The sequence below is a fragment of the Mauremys mutica genome, chromosome 12 (assembly GCF_020497125.1).
Source record: "Mauremys mutica isolate MM-2020 ecotype Southern chromosome 12, ASM2049712v1, whole genome shotgun sequence".
In the NCBI taxonomy this organism is placed as follows: domain Eukaryota; kingdom Metazoa; phylum Chordata; order Testudines; family Geoemydidae; genus Mauremys; species Mauremys mutica.
This window is the reverse complement of record NC_059083.1, coordinates 64,458,847-64,474,495: the sequence shown is the minus strand read 5'-3', so window position 1 is coordinate 64,474,495 and position 15,649 is coordinate 64,458,847. Positions and strand designations below refer to the sequence as shown.

Genomic DNA, 15,649 nt, shown 5'->3' with positions numbered 1-15,649 from the left:
CCTAAGGATTTAAAAGAAAAGTTACATCAGAAAAAACAAGCTGTATTAAAATCTAAATCTGGAGTAAGGGAAATTTTAAATTTCAGCCTTTCCCCTTTATCCTCTTTGTCTAAACCACATTACAAATGCAAGGAAATGTGGAAGGGCATTAAAGAAAGTGATGTTATTAATGACATTTTAGTCCCAACACCCTGAAGGTTCATCAACTTTTTCAGGCTAGTAATAAATCCCCACTCCATAATTCTGTCTTCCTTGCAGCCAATACTGCAGAGACACTTTCAGCTAAAAGGACATGTTTGCTTGCACTGGAGATGAGACCACAGGTTGCTTCAGGAATGGGAAGGCTGCCTCTCTCATTTCACAGCGTTCAGTGCAACTTACTCTTTCTCTTCCGTGCTTGCAAGTCTGAGGCTTTAGGGGCTTTCATTATGGTATACAATCAACTGTGCAGTGCTCCTCTCTCCCTCAGTGATGTCCTCCATTCTCTCTCAACCCACCCCACCAACTCTGACCCTATAACCTACAAAAAAAATGGCTATGTGGCTACCTATACTTTTTCAGACACTGAAAAGGAGACATTCCTCTGACTGCAAACAAAGTTAGTATATCCAGTTCCTCCTCCTAATTTATAAACTTGAAAAAGAAATTGCAAAACCTTATTTGTCTATGTTTTCAGCAAGGCCCTGGCTAGTCCTCTCCAAAACCAATTTTTCAGCAATAGTGCATTTGCACCAGTGATACTAACCATTGATACTAATCTGAGGTTTTTGGGTTTTTTAAGTCAGCATGTCTATATAACCTTTAGCAGCAAATAGCTTTTTCTATTACTGTTCTTCACGATTGCTAGCACTCAAAGGTAGATAAGTATTAAGAAGTGGTGACTCTTTATAAGTGGTCACTGAATGACACTAAATTATAACAGCCTCTCTGGAATAACACAACATCCCATGAATATCAAATGCATTTATTATCCCACTCACATTAAATATCAAAAGGCTTAATAAATTACATGAAAAAAACTCTATTATAATTGAAACCAACTAATAAAAGTCATACTGACAACTACAGACTGATCAATTTTCAAAAGTTCTTTATGAATAATTTAACTTAAAACATATGGATCTGGCAAAGCAAAAATCATTTAGACATTTCTGCTAGCTAGTTTGCACAGTCATTCAGCATGAGCCAAAGTGCACTATGTTAATCTGTACACCCTTTATAATTTGCATACCAAAATGACAGATTTAATAGCAGATGCTAATTTAGGCCTCATGTTACTAAAACTGCTTTATTTTTTCAATGACAATACGATTAGCACATTATGAAGTGTTATATGTTAAACTAAATTACAACTGTCAAAATTAAGATATTTTGTAATGGATCCTCCTTGATTTTTTTTTAAGTTTTGTTTATTTGCTTACTCACCAATTTGATCATTTCAGTAATGTGAAATAGGTTTCCCTGTTATCATTAGCAAGGATATACTTTTTATTTGTGTTGTGCTTCAAGATACAGAGACTAATGTGAACAGGCCTGAATTTGTACCCTATCCATTTTCCAATCACACGGTGCATGGCATATGAGGAAACTGATAGATCAGTAAACTGGTTCTGAGCCCAAAATAAGAACCCCATTCAAATGCAAACCAGCTATGATGCAGAAAAACTGCCTTCTTATAGAGATGAACAACTGTGCCCCTATTGGCATTCAGATCTGTTCAGGCAGTCCCTGGAGCCCATTCAGAGCCGCACTGAACTCTCTGGAACACACTGTACAAAACCGTAGGAAATAAAGTGCTTTCATCTTGTTGACAAATCTCAAAAACCTTGGAAGAAGAAATGTCAATGGCCAGGAGCTGATAAAAAAACAACTCAAAAATTAAATAGTAATATAGTCAGGGAGGAAAAATGATTACCACTCAGAGGGAACAGCACTGATTAATACTTCCAAAGCATAAAAATCGATAATAGATTGGGAGCCAATTAATCACTGATTGCTTCGAGCTAGGTTTCAAAACACAATACATGAAACTGATATTTATACAATGTTATACAACAACAGATAGCTATAATAAGATCAATTCTGCAGTTGCCTACAAACTGATTGACAATATTCCCAAGCTTAACACCTGCTTAATAATGGGAGACTTTGATTATAAGATTGGGAATGACAACAACGGAGTGGTGAAAGCAATGGGCAAGCATACCATGGTTCCCAAAATCAGAACAGCCAATGACTTCTAGGACTGTGGCTGGTGTCAGCGCTCATAATGGGTGGAACACTACAGTAACTCCTTGCTTAACATTGTAATTATGTTCCTGAAAAATGCTCCTTTAAGCAAAACGATGTTAAGTGAATCCAATTTCCCCATAAGAATTAATGTAAATAGAGAGGTTAGGTTCCAGGGAAATTTTTTTCGCCAGACAAAAGACTATACACACACATAAATACACACACACACACGCGCGCGCGTATACACAGTATACGTTTTAAACAAACAATTTAATACTGTACACAGCAATGATGATTGTGAAGCTTGGTTGAGGTGGTGGAGTCAGAGGGTGGAGGCGGGTGGGATATTTCCCAGGGAATGCCTTACTGCCAAATGATGAACTAGCACTCGGCTGAGCCCTCAAGGGTTAACACATTATTGTTAATGTAGCCTCACACTCTACAAGGCAGCACGAATGGAGAGAGGAGACACAGCATGGCAGAGAGAGAGACACACACATTGTGTGTGTGAGTGAGAGTGTGAGAGAGATGCACTGCCCCTTTTAAGTACGCTGACTCCACTCTAAGTACACTGCCTTTTTAAGTATATCAGCACACTGAGACGTAGCTACTGCCAGCAAGTTCCCTTCGTCCTGAGCCCTGTCATGCCCCCCCAACCCCACTCTGTGGAGATGAGGTACAAGAGCGGGGCGGGAGGCAGCTGCGTACAGGAGCGGGGGACACCCTGACATCAGCATCCCTCCCCCATCCCCTCCCACACAGCAAGCAGGAGACTCCTGGGAGCAGCTCCAAGGTAGAGGGCAGGAGTGGTACAAAGCAGTGGGGGGCGGGACAGCGGAACTGCCTGGCAATTGATAGCCACACAGGAACTTAGGGGAGCTGATAGGGGGGCTGCCTGGCCACCCTGGTTCCAAGCCCCCACCAGTTAGCTCCAAGGGGCTGCTCTTTCTGCAAGCAGTGGACAAAGCAGGCGGCTGCCAAACAACATTATAAGGGAGCTTTGCGCAACTTTAAATGAACATGTTCTCTAATTGATCAGCAACCTAACGACAAAACAGAGTTAACCGGGACAACGTTAAGTGAGGAGTTACTGTATTTGCACATAGATACGCACAAGTAACTTGGAATGTTGCAGATGGAGTCACCAGGAACCAGACAGATTGTCTATGTAATGGAAGGAAATTTAGAGCAACTCTCCAAGGCATCAGACCATACAGAGATGACAATGTTGAAAGAAAATAAAACCCCCAAAAGAGGCAAGAAAGTTAGCAAAAGGCAAACAGAGAAGACATTACAGCAGCAATTTCAAACTGAACTAAAGAACAGAGTATAGATGCTGTAGGACTGAGATCCACTACAAGAAGTCAACATTGACATGTCATGATCCTTTCTGCATGACGGTATCACAGATGCTGCAATAACTGTAGTTGGTTTCCAGACATGCAAACCTAAGGTCTGGATAAGTGAGGATATGTGGAACTGTGTAAAAGAAAGGGATAAGCCAAAGCAAACATTCACTCTTCAAAAACACCTCCAGAAAAAGCGGCAGCAAAAAATCTGTTTAACCCAAAAGACACAGCAGTGAAAAGCAGCATGAGAAGAGACAAGAGGAAATATATGGATAACACTGCCGAAGAAGCTGAGGCAGCTGCTGAAAGAGGTGATTGTAAGACACTTCATCAATTCAACAGCGTTCTAAGTGGCAAGTTTACGCCAGCCAGAGGGCCTGTTAAGGGTAACTAAGGAATGACCTTACCAACAGAAGAAAAAAAAAGAAAAAAAATGAGTGATGGGCAGAACACTTTCAAGAGCTGTTAAAATGACCAAAGCCAAAATAAATTGTTGACTTTGACAAAGAAATTAAACACCCAGAAATAGATAGCACAATATTTCATATTGTAAAAGATGCACTAAAAAAGTGAAAACCTGGGAAAGCTGCAGGCGAAGAACAGGGAAATTCTGGAAGTTTGTGCTGATGAGATCATCAGTAAAATCACCAAACTTTTCAATAACACATGGGACCAGGAAAAGCCTTCAAGACAATGGAAAAATGGCATTATTGTCAAAATGCCAAAGAAAGATAATCAAAACAACTCTAACAACCAGTAAGGTGTTACACTTCTTTCAGCAATAGGCAAAGCCTTCTGCAGTATCATCTTAAGCAGAATAAAGGAAGCAGTTGAGCTACCTGAAAAGCAGGCTGGATTTTGATCCAGTAGATCACAAGTTGACCAGATTTTCACCCTAAGAATAGTCAGGTTGGGTATGGAGTAACAAAACCCACTTCCCAGAAACTTCACAGATTTGAAAAAAACATTTGACAGTCTCCAGCCCAATTTATTCTGACATACCTTGAAGTGTTATAGTATGCCAACAAAACTAGCTAACATCATCAAGGCTTTATATCAAGGTGCAGCTTGTACAATTAAAGTAACACAGACTTGAGTGAATGGTTTAACAGACACTGGCATCAAACAAGGATGCATTTTTTCACCTCTACTGTTTGGCATTGCCATTGACTTCATTATGGCTTGGTCTACACTCAAAAGTTAGGCTGACAAAACTGCATCAGTCAGGAGAGTGAAAAAAACAAACCCCTGACTAACCTATGCCAACCCAACCCCCAGTGGAGATGTAGCTGTGCTGATGGAAGAATGCTTCTTTTGCATAGGTAAGGTGAGGTTGCTCAGGGAGGTGAGGTTCCCACACTGATGGAAAAACACCTGTCTGCGTAGGCTGTGTCCACAGTACAGAGTTATGTCAGCATAGCTATGTCGGTGTAATGTAGACATGCCCTTATGAGAAAAAGCGTAGACATACAACACAGGCATTGCACGACTTAAGAAGATTTAGATTTTGCTGACAACATAACTCTAGGTGACAGTTCAACCAACATGCAAGCAAAGACCAAGAGACTGTCCAACTATGCAAAAAAGACTCTTAATAATTAGTTATGAAATAACAAATCTGTGAGATCCCCAGCAACTCACTATTCAAGTCTTACATTAGAAGGCAAAGGAATACAAGAGGTGAGAGTCAATCCACATATGTTGGCAGCAACCTGCAATCAAATGGGGGGTTTCCAGAAGGAAATAATGTCATGAATTAGCAAGGCAGCAGCAGCATTCACCAGCGTAAACAAGATTTGGTCATCAAAAATCTACACATTAAAGATCAAACTACAAAACTTCATCTCACATGCTGTTTCCATTTAAACAACTGGATTTGAAAGCTGGAAATCCACCAAAAGTACAGACAGATGACTAAGTGCCATGAGTACAGGGGACTGGACTACTGACCTCTCAAGGTCCCTTCCAGTCCTACTATTCTATGATTCTAAAAACAAATGCCTGAGGAAAATAAGAGAGATATTAAATTGAATGAATTTATAACAAACGGTGAAATACATCAGTGTTCAACTCCTCATCTCCAGAGTTATCTGGAAAAGGTAATGAAAATATCTGGGTCACATGTTAAGAAAGAAGCCAGAGCATCTGCCATGCTAGGGGTGTCATTGAGCAGCTGGAGGATCATGTAAAAGGCGCTAAACAAAAGAATCCCTCCATCAAACATTACTCAGAGATAGAAAACTTATGAGACTTAACATCAGTAAGGGCATGAAAGAGTGGCCCAGGATAGGCAGGGATGGCGAAGCCTTGTTTGTGACTTAAGTGACTTTTGATGGCATGGGAAGTATTTCAGATTCAGATGATAACTAGTTTCTGTCCCTTTTGCATCAGTCCTGTGAAATAAGAGAGGTAGGGTTCTTTGGGAAAAAAATAATGTGATTACGTAATAAAAGGCTGTATTGAGATGCATACACACAAGGGGACAGAACTTCACGGACAATCGTAAAAATCACATATCCCAGCCTTAAAGTGCTTAACTTTGCAACCTAAACATTCATTTAACATACAGGTTTTTTGCATGGAATTTTCTAGGTTTTGGGGGCTATTTTTTAAATCAATGGTAAAAATTTTCCAAAGCAACTAAACCTTTTCAAAAGTAACTTAGACACTTCAGAGTCTAAATCTCATTGAAAGTTCAATTGGTCTTAGGTTTCTATATACCTAAGTCAATTCTGAGGATGGGGCTTAAGTGTTTTTGAAAATTTTGCCACAATTCTTTGTGTGCAACTGAAACAATCCCTACATCATGCATCAGCAGCAGTGTTTGAACCCTGAACCTTCAGCACTGCAGTACAGACAGCTACTTTAAGGTGCAGGCTGATGGCAGGACAAGGCTGTTGTCCCAGAAGGAGGATAGACCGCTGTGTCTAGATGCTGCATCTGGAAGATATCTGTCTGTTACCTTCCCACACTCAGGAGTTGAGAGAGCTCCTGCTCCATGTGCTGCCCTAGAATGGAAGGGCTTGGCTACTGTGGTCATATGCTGAATCAATAGAGTGGTTGTATGGAGTCGAGTTTGTCTCTCTCCCGCTATCCCATTTCTTCCCACCCTGGGAGAGCTCTGGCCCAGTCTTCTGAGAGCAATACATGAAGGGGGCATGATCCACTAGAGCTATGTACTGGGTCCTGAATGGGTGAGGAGAACCCCTCCAAGTCCCCTATATACTCACCCACACTGCTGCTCCAGCAGTTCCCAGTATAGTGAGGGTGGGTGTGTAGGGGTGTCGATGGGAGAGCAATCGGCAGCCGATTTAGCGGGTCTTCCTTAGAGCCCGCTAAATCAACCCCTGGTGGATCGATCACCGCACGTCAATCCCCCAGTAAGTGGAGACAAGTCCAAAGAAACAGTTGCAACTATCTTTTATAATTGAAATGTTTGACAACCTAAATATAGCGGTTTCTACCAGCTCCCCTCATAATTCCTATAGTGTGGTCTAAGCATAGAACCAATATATCTTTTAGAAAGCAACTTTTACTTCAATATAGGTCACATTTTCATATCTTATGGACTCTGGGTGACTTTCTGAGCTTCAATGCTTCAATAAAATGAATAATCATGAACATATTGACTGACATATTGTCTCAGTCATCCCAGATGGACACAGTCACATCTTCATTAGTATCACAATCATGTTACCAAATTATTTACCATAACAAGAATCAGTGTATAAATTTTACATGATGCATTTAAAAACTATGTTACACTTTTGTTGCTGTTAATAATAGAAAAACAAAAGCCATTCAACCAGTTGCATAGCAGATCTGCTCCCTTGACAGCCCATAGTTCACCTGCAAGATGATAAATGAGGTGTGCACAAGGACACCTGGATGGGAACAGTAAAAATGCAACCTGCTGGCTGCTCTGCATGTGCATTGTCAGGATACTAATACAGAGAACTTTGACAACTTTCATAAAGAAAAATTCTCCTGCTGAAAATAAATTCGTTTCCATATGACAGGATAACTTGAAAATTTTAGGTGTGGCCTCAACAGAGACATCTGCTGCCCAGATTAAATGACCACATTATTAATTTGCTGATGCAAAACAAATGTGGAAAATAGTAAAGAATGCAGGAGAGAAGGAACAAATATAGTGCTCAAATAATGCAAACACATGACAATAACAGTTAGTAGCTACAGAATTCAAAAATACACCCTAATGTATGAAAAAGAGACAAAAAATGGACAAACAATAACTACTACAGTTACAGCTCTTTCCTCCGTGTCGCTCATTCAAATGAGTTAAAATAACGAGCTCATCTTGTTTTCCTTCCACACACACACACACACACAAATCTCCATTCCCCATTTCTACCTTGAAAGTTCCCCAGATTGTAATGACAGCACTCAGAGAGGGTTCTCGTGCGATTACTAGTGAGGACAGGGATAAGCATTGCCAGCATTGTCTGTTGTGTATATTTTTAAAGTTAGTTTTCACTGAATTTTGGATCATTTCATGATAGAATTCACAGATGGTATTCCAACATGCTATTCACGCAAGACACTCCTTTCTGGCCCAGCCTATGGAACAGAAGAAGAGTCTTAATGCAAATCGTGCCTACCAAAGCCATGGAATTCCTTCCCAGGGAGGAACCTCATTAAAGTGAAATCCCAGCACAAAGACTGTGCATCACTGATGTCCCACTTAAGCCTTATTTTAGAATTCAGAAGATACGGTACTGGCCTCAGCACAGGGATGAACAATTCTAGATACACTCTGAGGACCACACAGTGCTATCAACCAAAGGCCTCACAATCTTTGCTCCCAAGCCTTGGTGGCAGGGGGCTCCGTGTTATGGATATCAGTTTAATTTCCTTTAGTTTTTAAATATTCTCTCCCAGCCTGTTATCACTTTGATTAAAATACTCTTGGAATTGCAGCTATACTCTTCAATCTTATTCAGCCCACTCTGGCTCCTAGGATGATGTCTGTGACACAATCATAGAGTTCAAGGCCAGAAGGGACCACCAGATCATCTAGTCTGACCATCTAGCCCAGGGGTGGGCAAAATACAGCCCGTGGGCCGGATCCAGCCCCTCAGGGCTTTGGATCTGACCCGCAGGATTGCCAACTCTGTGGCGCAGTGGGCCCCGCGCTGCTCCCAGAAGCAGCCGGCACCACGTCTCTGTGGCCCCTGGGGGAAGGGAGGGCAGAGGACTCCGCATGCTGCCTTTGCCTGTGGGTACCTCCCCCACAGCTCCCATTGGCCAGGAACAGGGAACCACAGCCAATGGGAGCTTCGGGGGAGGTACCCACAAGCAAGGGCAGCACGTGGATCCCTCTGCTCCTCCTCTTCCAAGGGCCGCAGGCACATAGTGCCGGCCTCTTCCCGGAGCGGCTCAGGATGGGGCTGGGGGAGGGGCAGGCAGGAAGGGAGCCTGCCCTGACCCCAGTGCATGCCGCTGCCACCCCGGAGCCACTCCAGGTAAGCGGTGCTGGGCCGGATCCCACACCCCGCACCCCAACTTCCTGCTTGCACCCCAACCCCCTTCCCTGAGCCCCCTCATATACCCCGCACCCCTACTCTGCCCCAACCCCTTGCCCTTAGCCCCTTCCTGCACACCGCACCCCCTCCCACACCTCACACTCCCTCCCGCAACCCAACCCCCTACCCCAGCCCTACATTCATGGCCCTGCATGCAATCTCTCCATCCAAATGTGGCCCTCGGGCCAAAAATTTGCCCACCCCGATCTAGCCTATACATTATAGGCCGCCGCCACCACCTAGAACCCACACATTAAACCCAACAACCAAAATTAGACCAAAGTATTACAGTCCACAAGAGACCAGACTATTATGTGACACAAGGAGAGAACAGGAGGGACGGAGGCACACCAGTGCCTGAGCGCCCCCCGCCCCAATGACATGGTGATTATTTAAGTGAGATACACCCAGGTAATGTGTTCTTGCTGGTGACGAGCATACAGCCAGGAAACAAATGGAAAATCACCAGCTCCAATAGGAAATGTAAACTTCACTCATAATCATTTGAACAAAGTAATTGTTCATATTACTATTTTCCCGTTCCGAGTACTCTTACCAAGTTCTATGAAACCCTTCCTATTGGTACTTTGCAAGTTCATTGGCTGTGGAATTAGATTTGTATTTTAAAAGTATTAGTCAGTCATAGTAGTCATGACAGAGGTTTGCCTTCTAATGCAACACTTGAGTTGGGAGTTGCTGGGGTTCTCCAGCCCTTGGGTGGACTGAAAAAAACTGCCTAAGAGAAGATGACCATAAAAAGAATGGCGTTTATTTTACAAGGTGGGGAAAACTCAACAGTATTTCTCCGCCACACCTTAGTTAAGAACAAGTGTGAACATGATCAGTTTCACTTGACATAATCCAGGTTCAGAAAAAAAGCAGAGGCTTTTTTGGGTCATTTAGATTGTAAACAGGGCCATAATCCCGGAGGCAGAGGGAAAGATGAGCTGCAGAGGATGTGAACTCTAGCTGACCTCTGTTCTGAAAAACAGCCTAAAAAATAGTCTCCAAAAATTAGTGAATTGGCTGAGACATTAATAGACTGTAGCAGCCCAAATTACCTCCATTAGTTTTAAGCAAAAGTCATTGTTAAATAGATACAGTATCTCCAAATAAAACATTGATCTGTGGTAGTGTATTCCTATTACATGTTCACTTATTACACAGCTTGTCAAATTCTTTGCTGACAAAGTTTCACTGTGCAGAGCAGCAGCATAAATACGGGATGTATTTTCTCATTCAAACTACCTCCAGTTACATCTTCAAAAACTGACAAAATGCATGGTGCAATCCTCAAACCAGTTACCATTTTTGAGTAATTCTCCTTCTTTCTGGCATTACACAGACACTTTTTTCTTCTGTTTATTATAGATTTGTAGTAACCTAAAGCTGCTGTGGAATGGTGAAGATGCAACAGTTCTTTTGAGAATAGACTAACAAGGAGAGTCAGAGTGAAAACATATGATGTCATTGCATTTCATGGAACTGGAATCTTTGCTATGATGGTGTCCCCTGTAACAGACTGGAGCATGTGATGGAACTGCCAGAAGCCACTTCAGCATTATTTTCATTCTAGATACAGTCCTTATTAGGATCAGTTTGGGTAACCTGCACTGCATAAATCCTCCCCATCTATGTTACTCTGTATTTACAGTACCCCTTTAACCAACAATATTCAAAAAGCTGGTGTGGATTATCATTGCTTTATCAATGGCTCTACACTTGATCTTGCATTACTGTCCTAATTTAAACTGAGGCTGCCTCAAGCATTGTCAGCCTGTCACAACATCTTCTGAAGTTCAGCACTGCAGAATGAGCACTTTGTTAATGAGAGAGCATCAGTTCATAGAAAGAACAGGAGTACTTGTGGCACCTTAGAGACTAACAAATTTATTTGAGCATAAGCTTTCGTGGGCTACAGCCCACTTCATCGGATGCATGCAGTGGAAAATACAATAGGGAGATATATATACACACAGAGAACATGAAACAATGGGTGTTACCATACACACTCTAACAAGAGTGATCAGTTAAGGTGAGCTATTACCAGCAGGAGAGAGAAAAACTTTTTGTAGTGGTGATCAAAATGGTCCATTTGCAGCAGTTGACAAGAAGCTGTGAGGAACAGTGGGGGGAATAAACATGGGGAAATAGTAGAAGTTCAGCAAATCAAAGATGACTACCACAGCTTTGACTGATGCTGTCAGAAACATGGACAAAACATAAGAGCTAAGTATTTATTAATTATTATTCCATGCAACTTGGTCCTTTTAATATCAAGTATTTTTCCCGGTAAGAAATATTTCTTTGTGTGACTTCTAATAAAGGATGTTCAAGTCATGCCCTTAGAAGCCGGCCTACTAATAACTTTTACCTACTGACAGTGAGGCACTGATAAGCTTTTGGGTGGCTGTATATCTTAGATCTGGTTCGGCTTGGGTGGGCCATGATTCTGGAGCAATTCCAGTTTTTAAATCTCTGCTGAACTCCCAATTTATTTAGCTATCTGGCTCTCTCACCAGTACTTTGAGTTCTGCTTATTTACATAGATCCCCTTGGATGCAATGTATGTAGCTAAACTCAAAACCAAGACTCACTCAGTTCAGTCCACTGAGAACTTCACAAAAGGTCATAAGCTATGATCTCAGAGATGAAAGACCCCTGCTATGTTTACAAAATCACTCAATAAACCTTCCATAATTACCAAAAACAGATCATGAAAAAGTCACATCTCCTCCAAAGAACATGCAATAAAATAAACCTTGCACATCACTGATGCATAGGCGTGGGAAGTAGGAGTGCAGAGATTGCTGCAGCACCCCCACGTTTTGCACCCAGCATCCTGGCCACCAGCCCCGCACCCTGCTGTCCTGGGTCCCAGCCACCAGCCCTGCTGCGGCCTGGGGGCTCCGCTGCCGGCCCCGGGTCCCACTCAGCCCCCAGCCCCAGGTCCCGCTCAGCCACCGGACCTGTGCCCGGGGGCTCTGCTGCTGGCCCCAGGGTCCTGGCTGCCAGCCCAGGGTCCCGCCCGGCCACCGGCCCCACACCCCAGGCTCTGCACCCACTCCTAGCTACGGCCCCAGCCTCCACTGCCTTAACCGTGTCCGCATCCTCCACCATGCAGGCAGGGGTAAGAGGTGCAGCTCAGCACCCTAACTCCAAAAACTATTCCAGTGCCACTGCACTGATGCCTAAGTATTTAAATTATCTGTGCATATTGATAAGTGCTTTAAGAGACTGAGTGTTCATCACACCTCTGAAACCAGGGCTGGCCTTCAACCAACTTCTTGGGGTGTCAAATCAACAGCCGAGGACAAGGAGAAGCTTTTGCTCAGCCAGTCTGCACAAGGGGTGCCAAAATCATTTTCCATCCTAGGACCTGAAACAGTGATTATGAGAGATGTCTGAAAGTTTTCCGAAAAAGAGTTTTCCATCAGGAAAATGCTACTTTGACAAAACTGAAATGTTCCACTGGAATGTGTTGATTCTATTAAACTTTCAAAAGAGACCAGGCAGGCAGGCCAGCCAACCAACCCTGCCTGGTTTCCTGCCAGCCCAGACTGCCCAGGGCTCCTTCACAAGCTGCCAGGGTGTCAGGAGTCCCTGGGCTCCAGGTCTTCAGCAGCCTATCTAGTGAGCTCTCCCAGAGCTAGGACTCCCCAGCAGTTTGCTTGGCAAGCTGACACTTAGCTGGAGAGGCTGGACCAGAAATTTTCAAAAAATCCCTTTTCAGTTCTTCTGAAACTGATTGTTTTAAAAATTTCCATCCCACAGAAAATGTTACATATCTGACTTTTCATTAGGATCCAGAATGAAAATTTTTCAGAAATGAAAAACGTTTGGTGGGATGAAAATTCTAGTTTACCATCATACAACATATCCCATGGCACAAGTACACTAACTGACACAGAAAAAACTGCTTGCAACAAAACTCTTACCTGGAGCTTTGTGGATGTCAGAAGCAGAAAGAATTCTGTTTGCCACTCAACACCCTCATATTGGGCTTTCCAAGACAGACCATGGATAGATGAAACACCATCTCTCTGCTCTTCTCACACGCTCAAAATAAAGCTGTTTTTGGCTCAAATAAGTTTTTTCTTTTCCAGTTTATGTGCATGAGTGCTACAAGGTTGTAGTTAAAACACTACTTGGGAGGTGGGTGAGTGATTAATCAGTCCATTTATTAAAGCACTTGTCAAAATCCACCCCTAATTTTAAAAAACAGATCTCAGCGATGAGCAGATGACAAACTTTTCTGCTTTGTTTAACATTCAGGAGTGTTATTGAGTATCTTAGATGGGGTAGCCCCTCTGCAGAACAAAACAATCAGACATTTTTCTTTTTCATATTGTGAAAACCAGAAACATGTTTGATAGGACTGCTCAGTCATCAGAATCCCTGACTGCATTTTTTCTCAAAGAACATATGACTGTTTTCTCTTGATGCCTGAATAGTAATAAACACGATCAGAAATACAAAGGGAGGCGGGAGTACCATATGTATTTATACAGATATGCCTTTCTCCTTACAAAATTTTAGACTGACAAGCATTGTACATTACAGAATGTTTTTATTCACCTGCATATCACAAAGTTATAAATCACCAAAAGAGAAGGAAAAGTGTAATATACACAGAGATCTACTAACTAAAGCAACCTCAGTATACCCACCATAATTAGCCAACAGCAAAGGATATTAAACTCTAACAGATATATCACATATAATGAGATTACTGCTACTAAGTATGGGTGAAGTGTCCCACCACAAGGGTATCCTGAATATACACTAATGTAGGGGGGAGGGATAGCTCAGTGGTTTGAGCATTGGCCTACTAAACCCAGGGTTGTGTGAGTTCAATCCTTGAGGAGGCCACTTAGGGATCTGGGGCAAAAATTGGTCCTGCTAGTGAAGGCAGGGGGCTGGACTCAATGACCTTTCAAGGTCCCTTCCAGTTCTAGGAGATTGGTATATCTCCAATTATTACCTATTTATAGGCACAGGATTGGGATATGGGAACATCATGGCAGATGCTATTAAGTATGTGTCACATTTAAGAGTTGCATCATCTTTTATCGGACACCAAGACCCCCAAACCTTTTGATCTGCTAGGATCGGAGGAACAAAGCTCACATTAGAATCAGTATTATATGGCAAGGTATTTTTTGAGACAAAACACTGCCTTTGTATTTATGTTATTTTAAAATGTGTGTACACACACACACACACACACACACACACGACAGATATCCCTCCTTTCAACTGGTGTTGATACAGTAAAAGCTGTGTTATCTGGCACTTTGTCAGCCAGTAAGCTCTATTAACTGGCACTTCTGATATCTCCCAATACAAATCTTCAAATCTAATAACCGGGACTAGTATACTGCACAGGACATTATGCAATTGCACATTCTGCACTCTACTTTTATGCAAAAGAGGCAGAATACAAGTAAGCAAGCTGATATCAGGGATTTATTCAAAAAGCAGCTTCCGGGGTGTGTTATAGGGTCATTATAGATTCAGCCCAATCTCCTACACCTTCGACATCTACAATAACAACTGATGTTGATAATGATGAGCCTGAGGCACTGAAAGATCCTGAAGTGCCTTCTGAATCATCAAAGAACAATTAAATTATGTTCAGTATAGTTTTAGTGTTAAGTGTATTTTTAGTGATCTGGGTGTACGCCATGTGCTGCCCATAGTGATATGTAGTGTCATAAGAACCTACTGTATAGAAAAGTTACTGTATAGAAGCTTTACCTGTATACACCTAAGTGCTTCAAGAACGAACCACTCTGCAGTGCAATACTATTACTGGATTGGTGAGTACCTGTATACTATTTTATACTTTATTCATTTTATTGTATTCTAATTCTTTGAAAATTGGTATTCCATTGGTAAGATAACTCTTAGTTAACCGGCACCCTTCATTTCTGCAACATGTCAGATAACAAAGCTTTTACTGTATTTACAGAGTATCTCATGGTTGAAAAATTCTAGCAGAAAATACCAAAGATTTCAAAGGAAAACTACACTTTTGAAAAAAAATGAGTGATCCTGTCCTGTCCTCCCAGCATGACAAAGGCAAGCTGGCATATTCTTCATCCATGTTCATTTAACTGAACCAACTTTTATATCACCAGCCTATAAACATCTTCCAACTGCAATTGTTATTATGGTCTGGTACACTTGGGTACTTGGGTACTGAGTCTCCAAAGTGATTTAATCCCAAGGAAATATATTCTGCCTCTCTGAACCTGCCACTTACCTTGTCAATGTGCGGGTGCCAGTACTCATCATGCGTTGTCTTGGCCTCTGTGCTGTTTATTCTTGAGAAGAAGGTTGGCTTGGTCAGATACATGGAAGAGGAGCTGATACCAAATGCCTGAGCTATTGTTTGCTGAATTCTCCGCCTTACATCACTGCAAAGAAGAACACGACACAGCACCTTAGACATAGGGTATGACACAGCACCGTGGCACAGGTTCCTATCTAAACCAGAGTGACATTATTGTTCTGCTG

At 42.2% G+C, this 15,649-nt stretch overlaps 1 protein-coding gene across 4 annotated transcripts in view; it reads right to left on the bottom strand.

Annotated features, from left to right (window-relative positions):
* Positions 1 to 15,649, bottom strand: part of OGFOD3 (2-oxoglutarate and iron dependent oxygenase domain containing 3) — an 81,603-nt gene that overhangs the window by 28,836 nt on the left and 37,118 nt on the right. For all 4 annotated transcript variants that reach the window (XM_044981793.1, XM_044981790.1, XM_044981792.1 and 1 more), the window contains one exon: positions 15,396 to 15,549. In XM_044981793.1, coding sequence (XP_044837728.1) covers positions 15,396 to 15,549 — 154 coding nt within the window. The remainder of the gene's footprint in view (positions 1 to 15,395; positions 15,550 to 15,649) is intronic.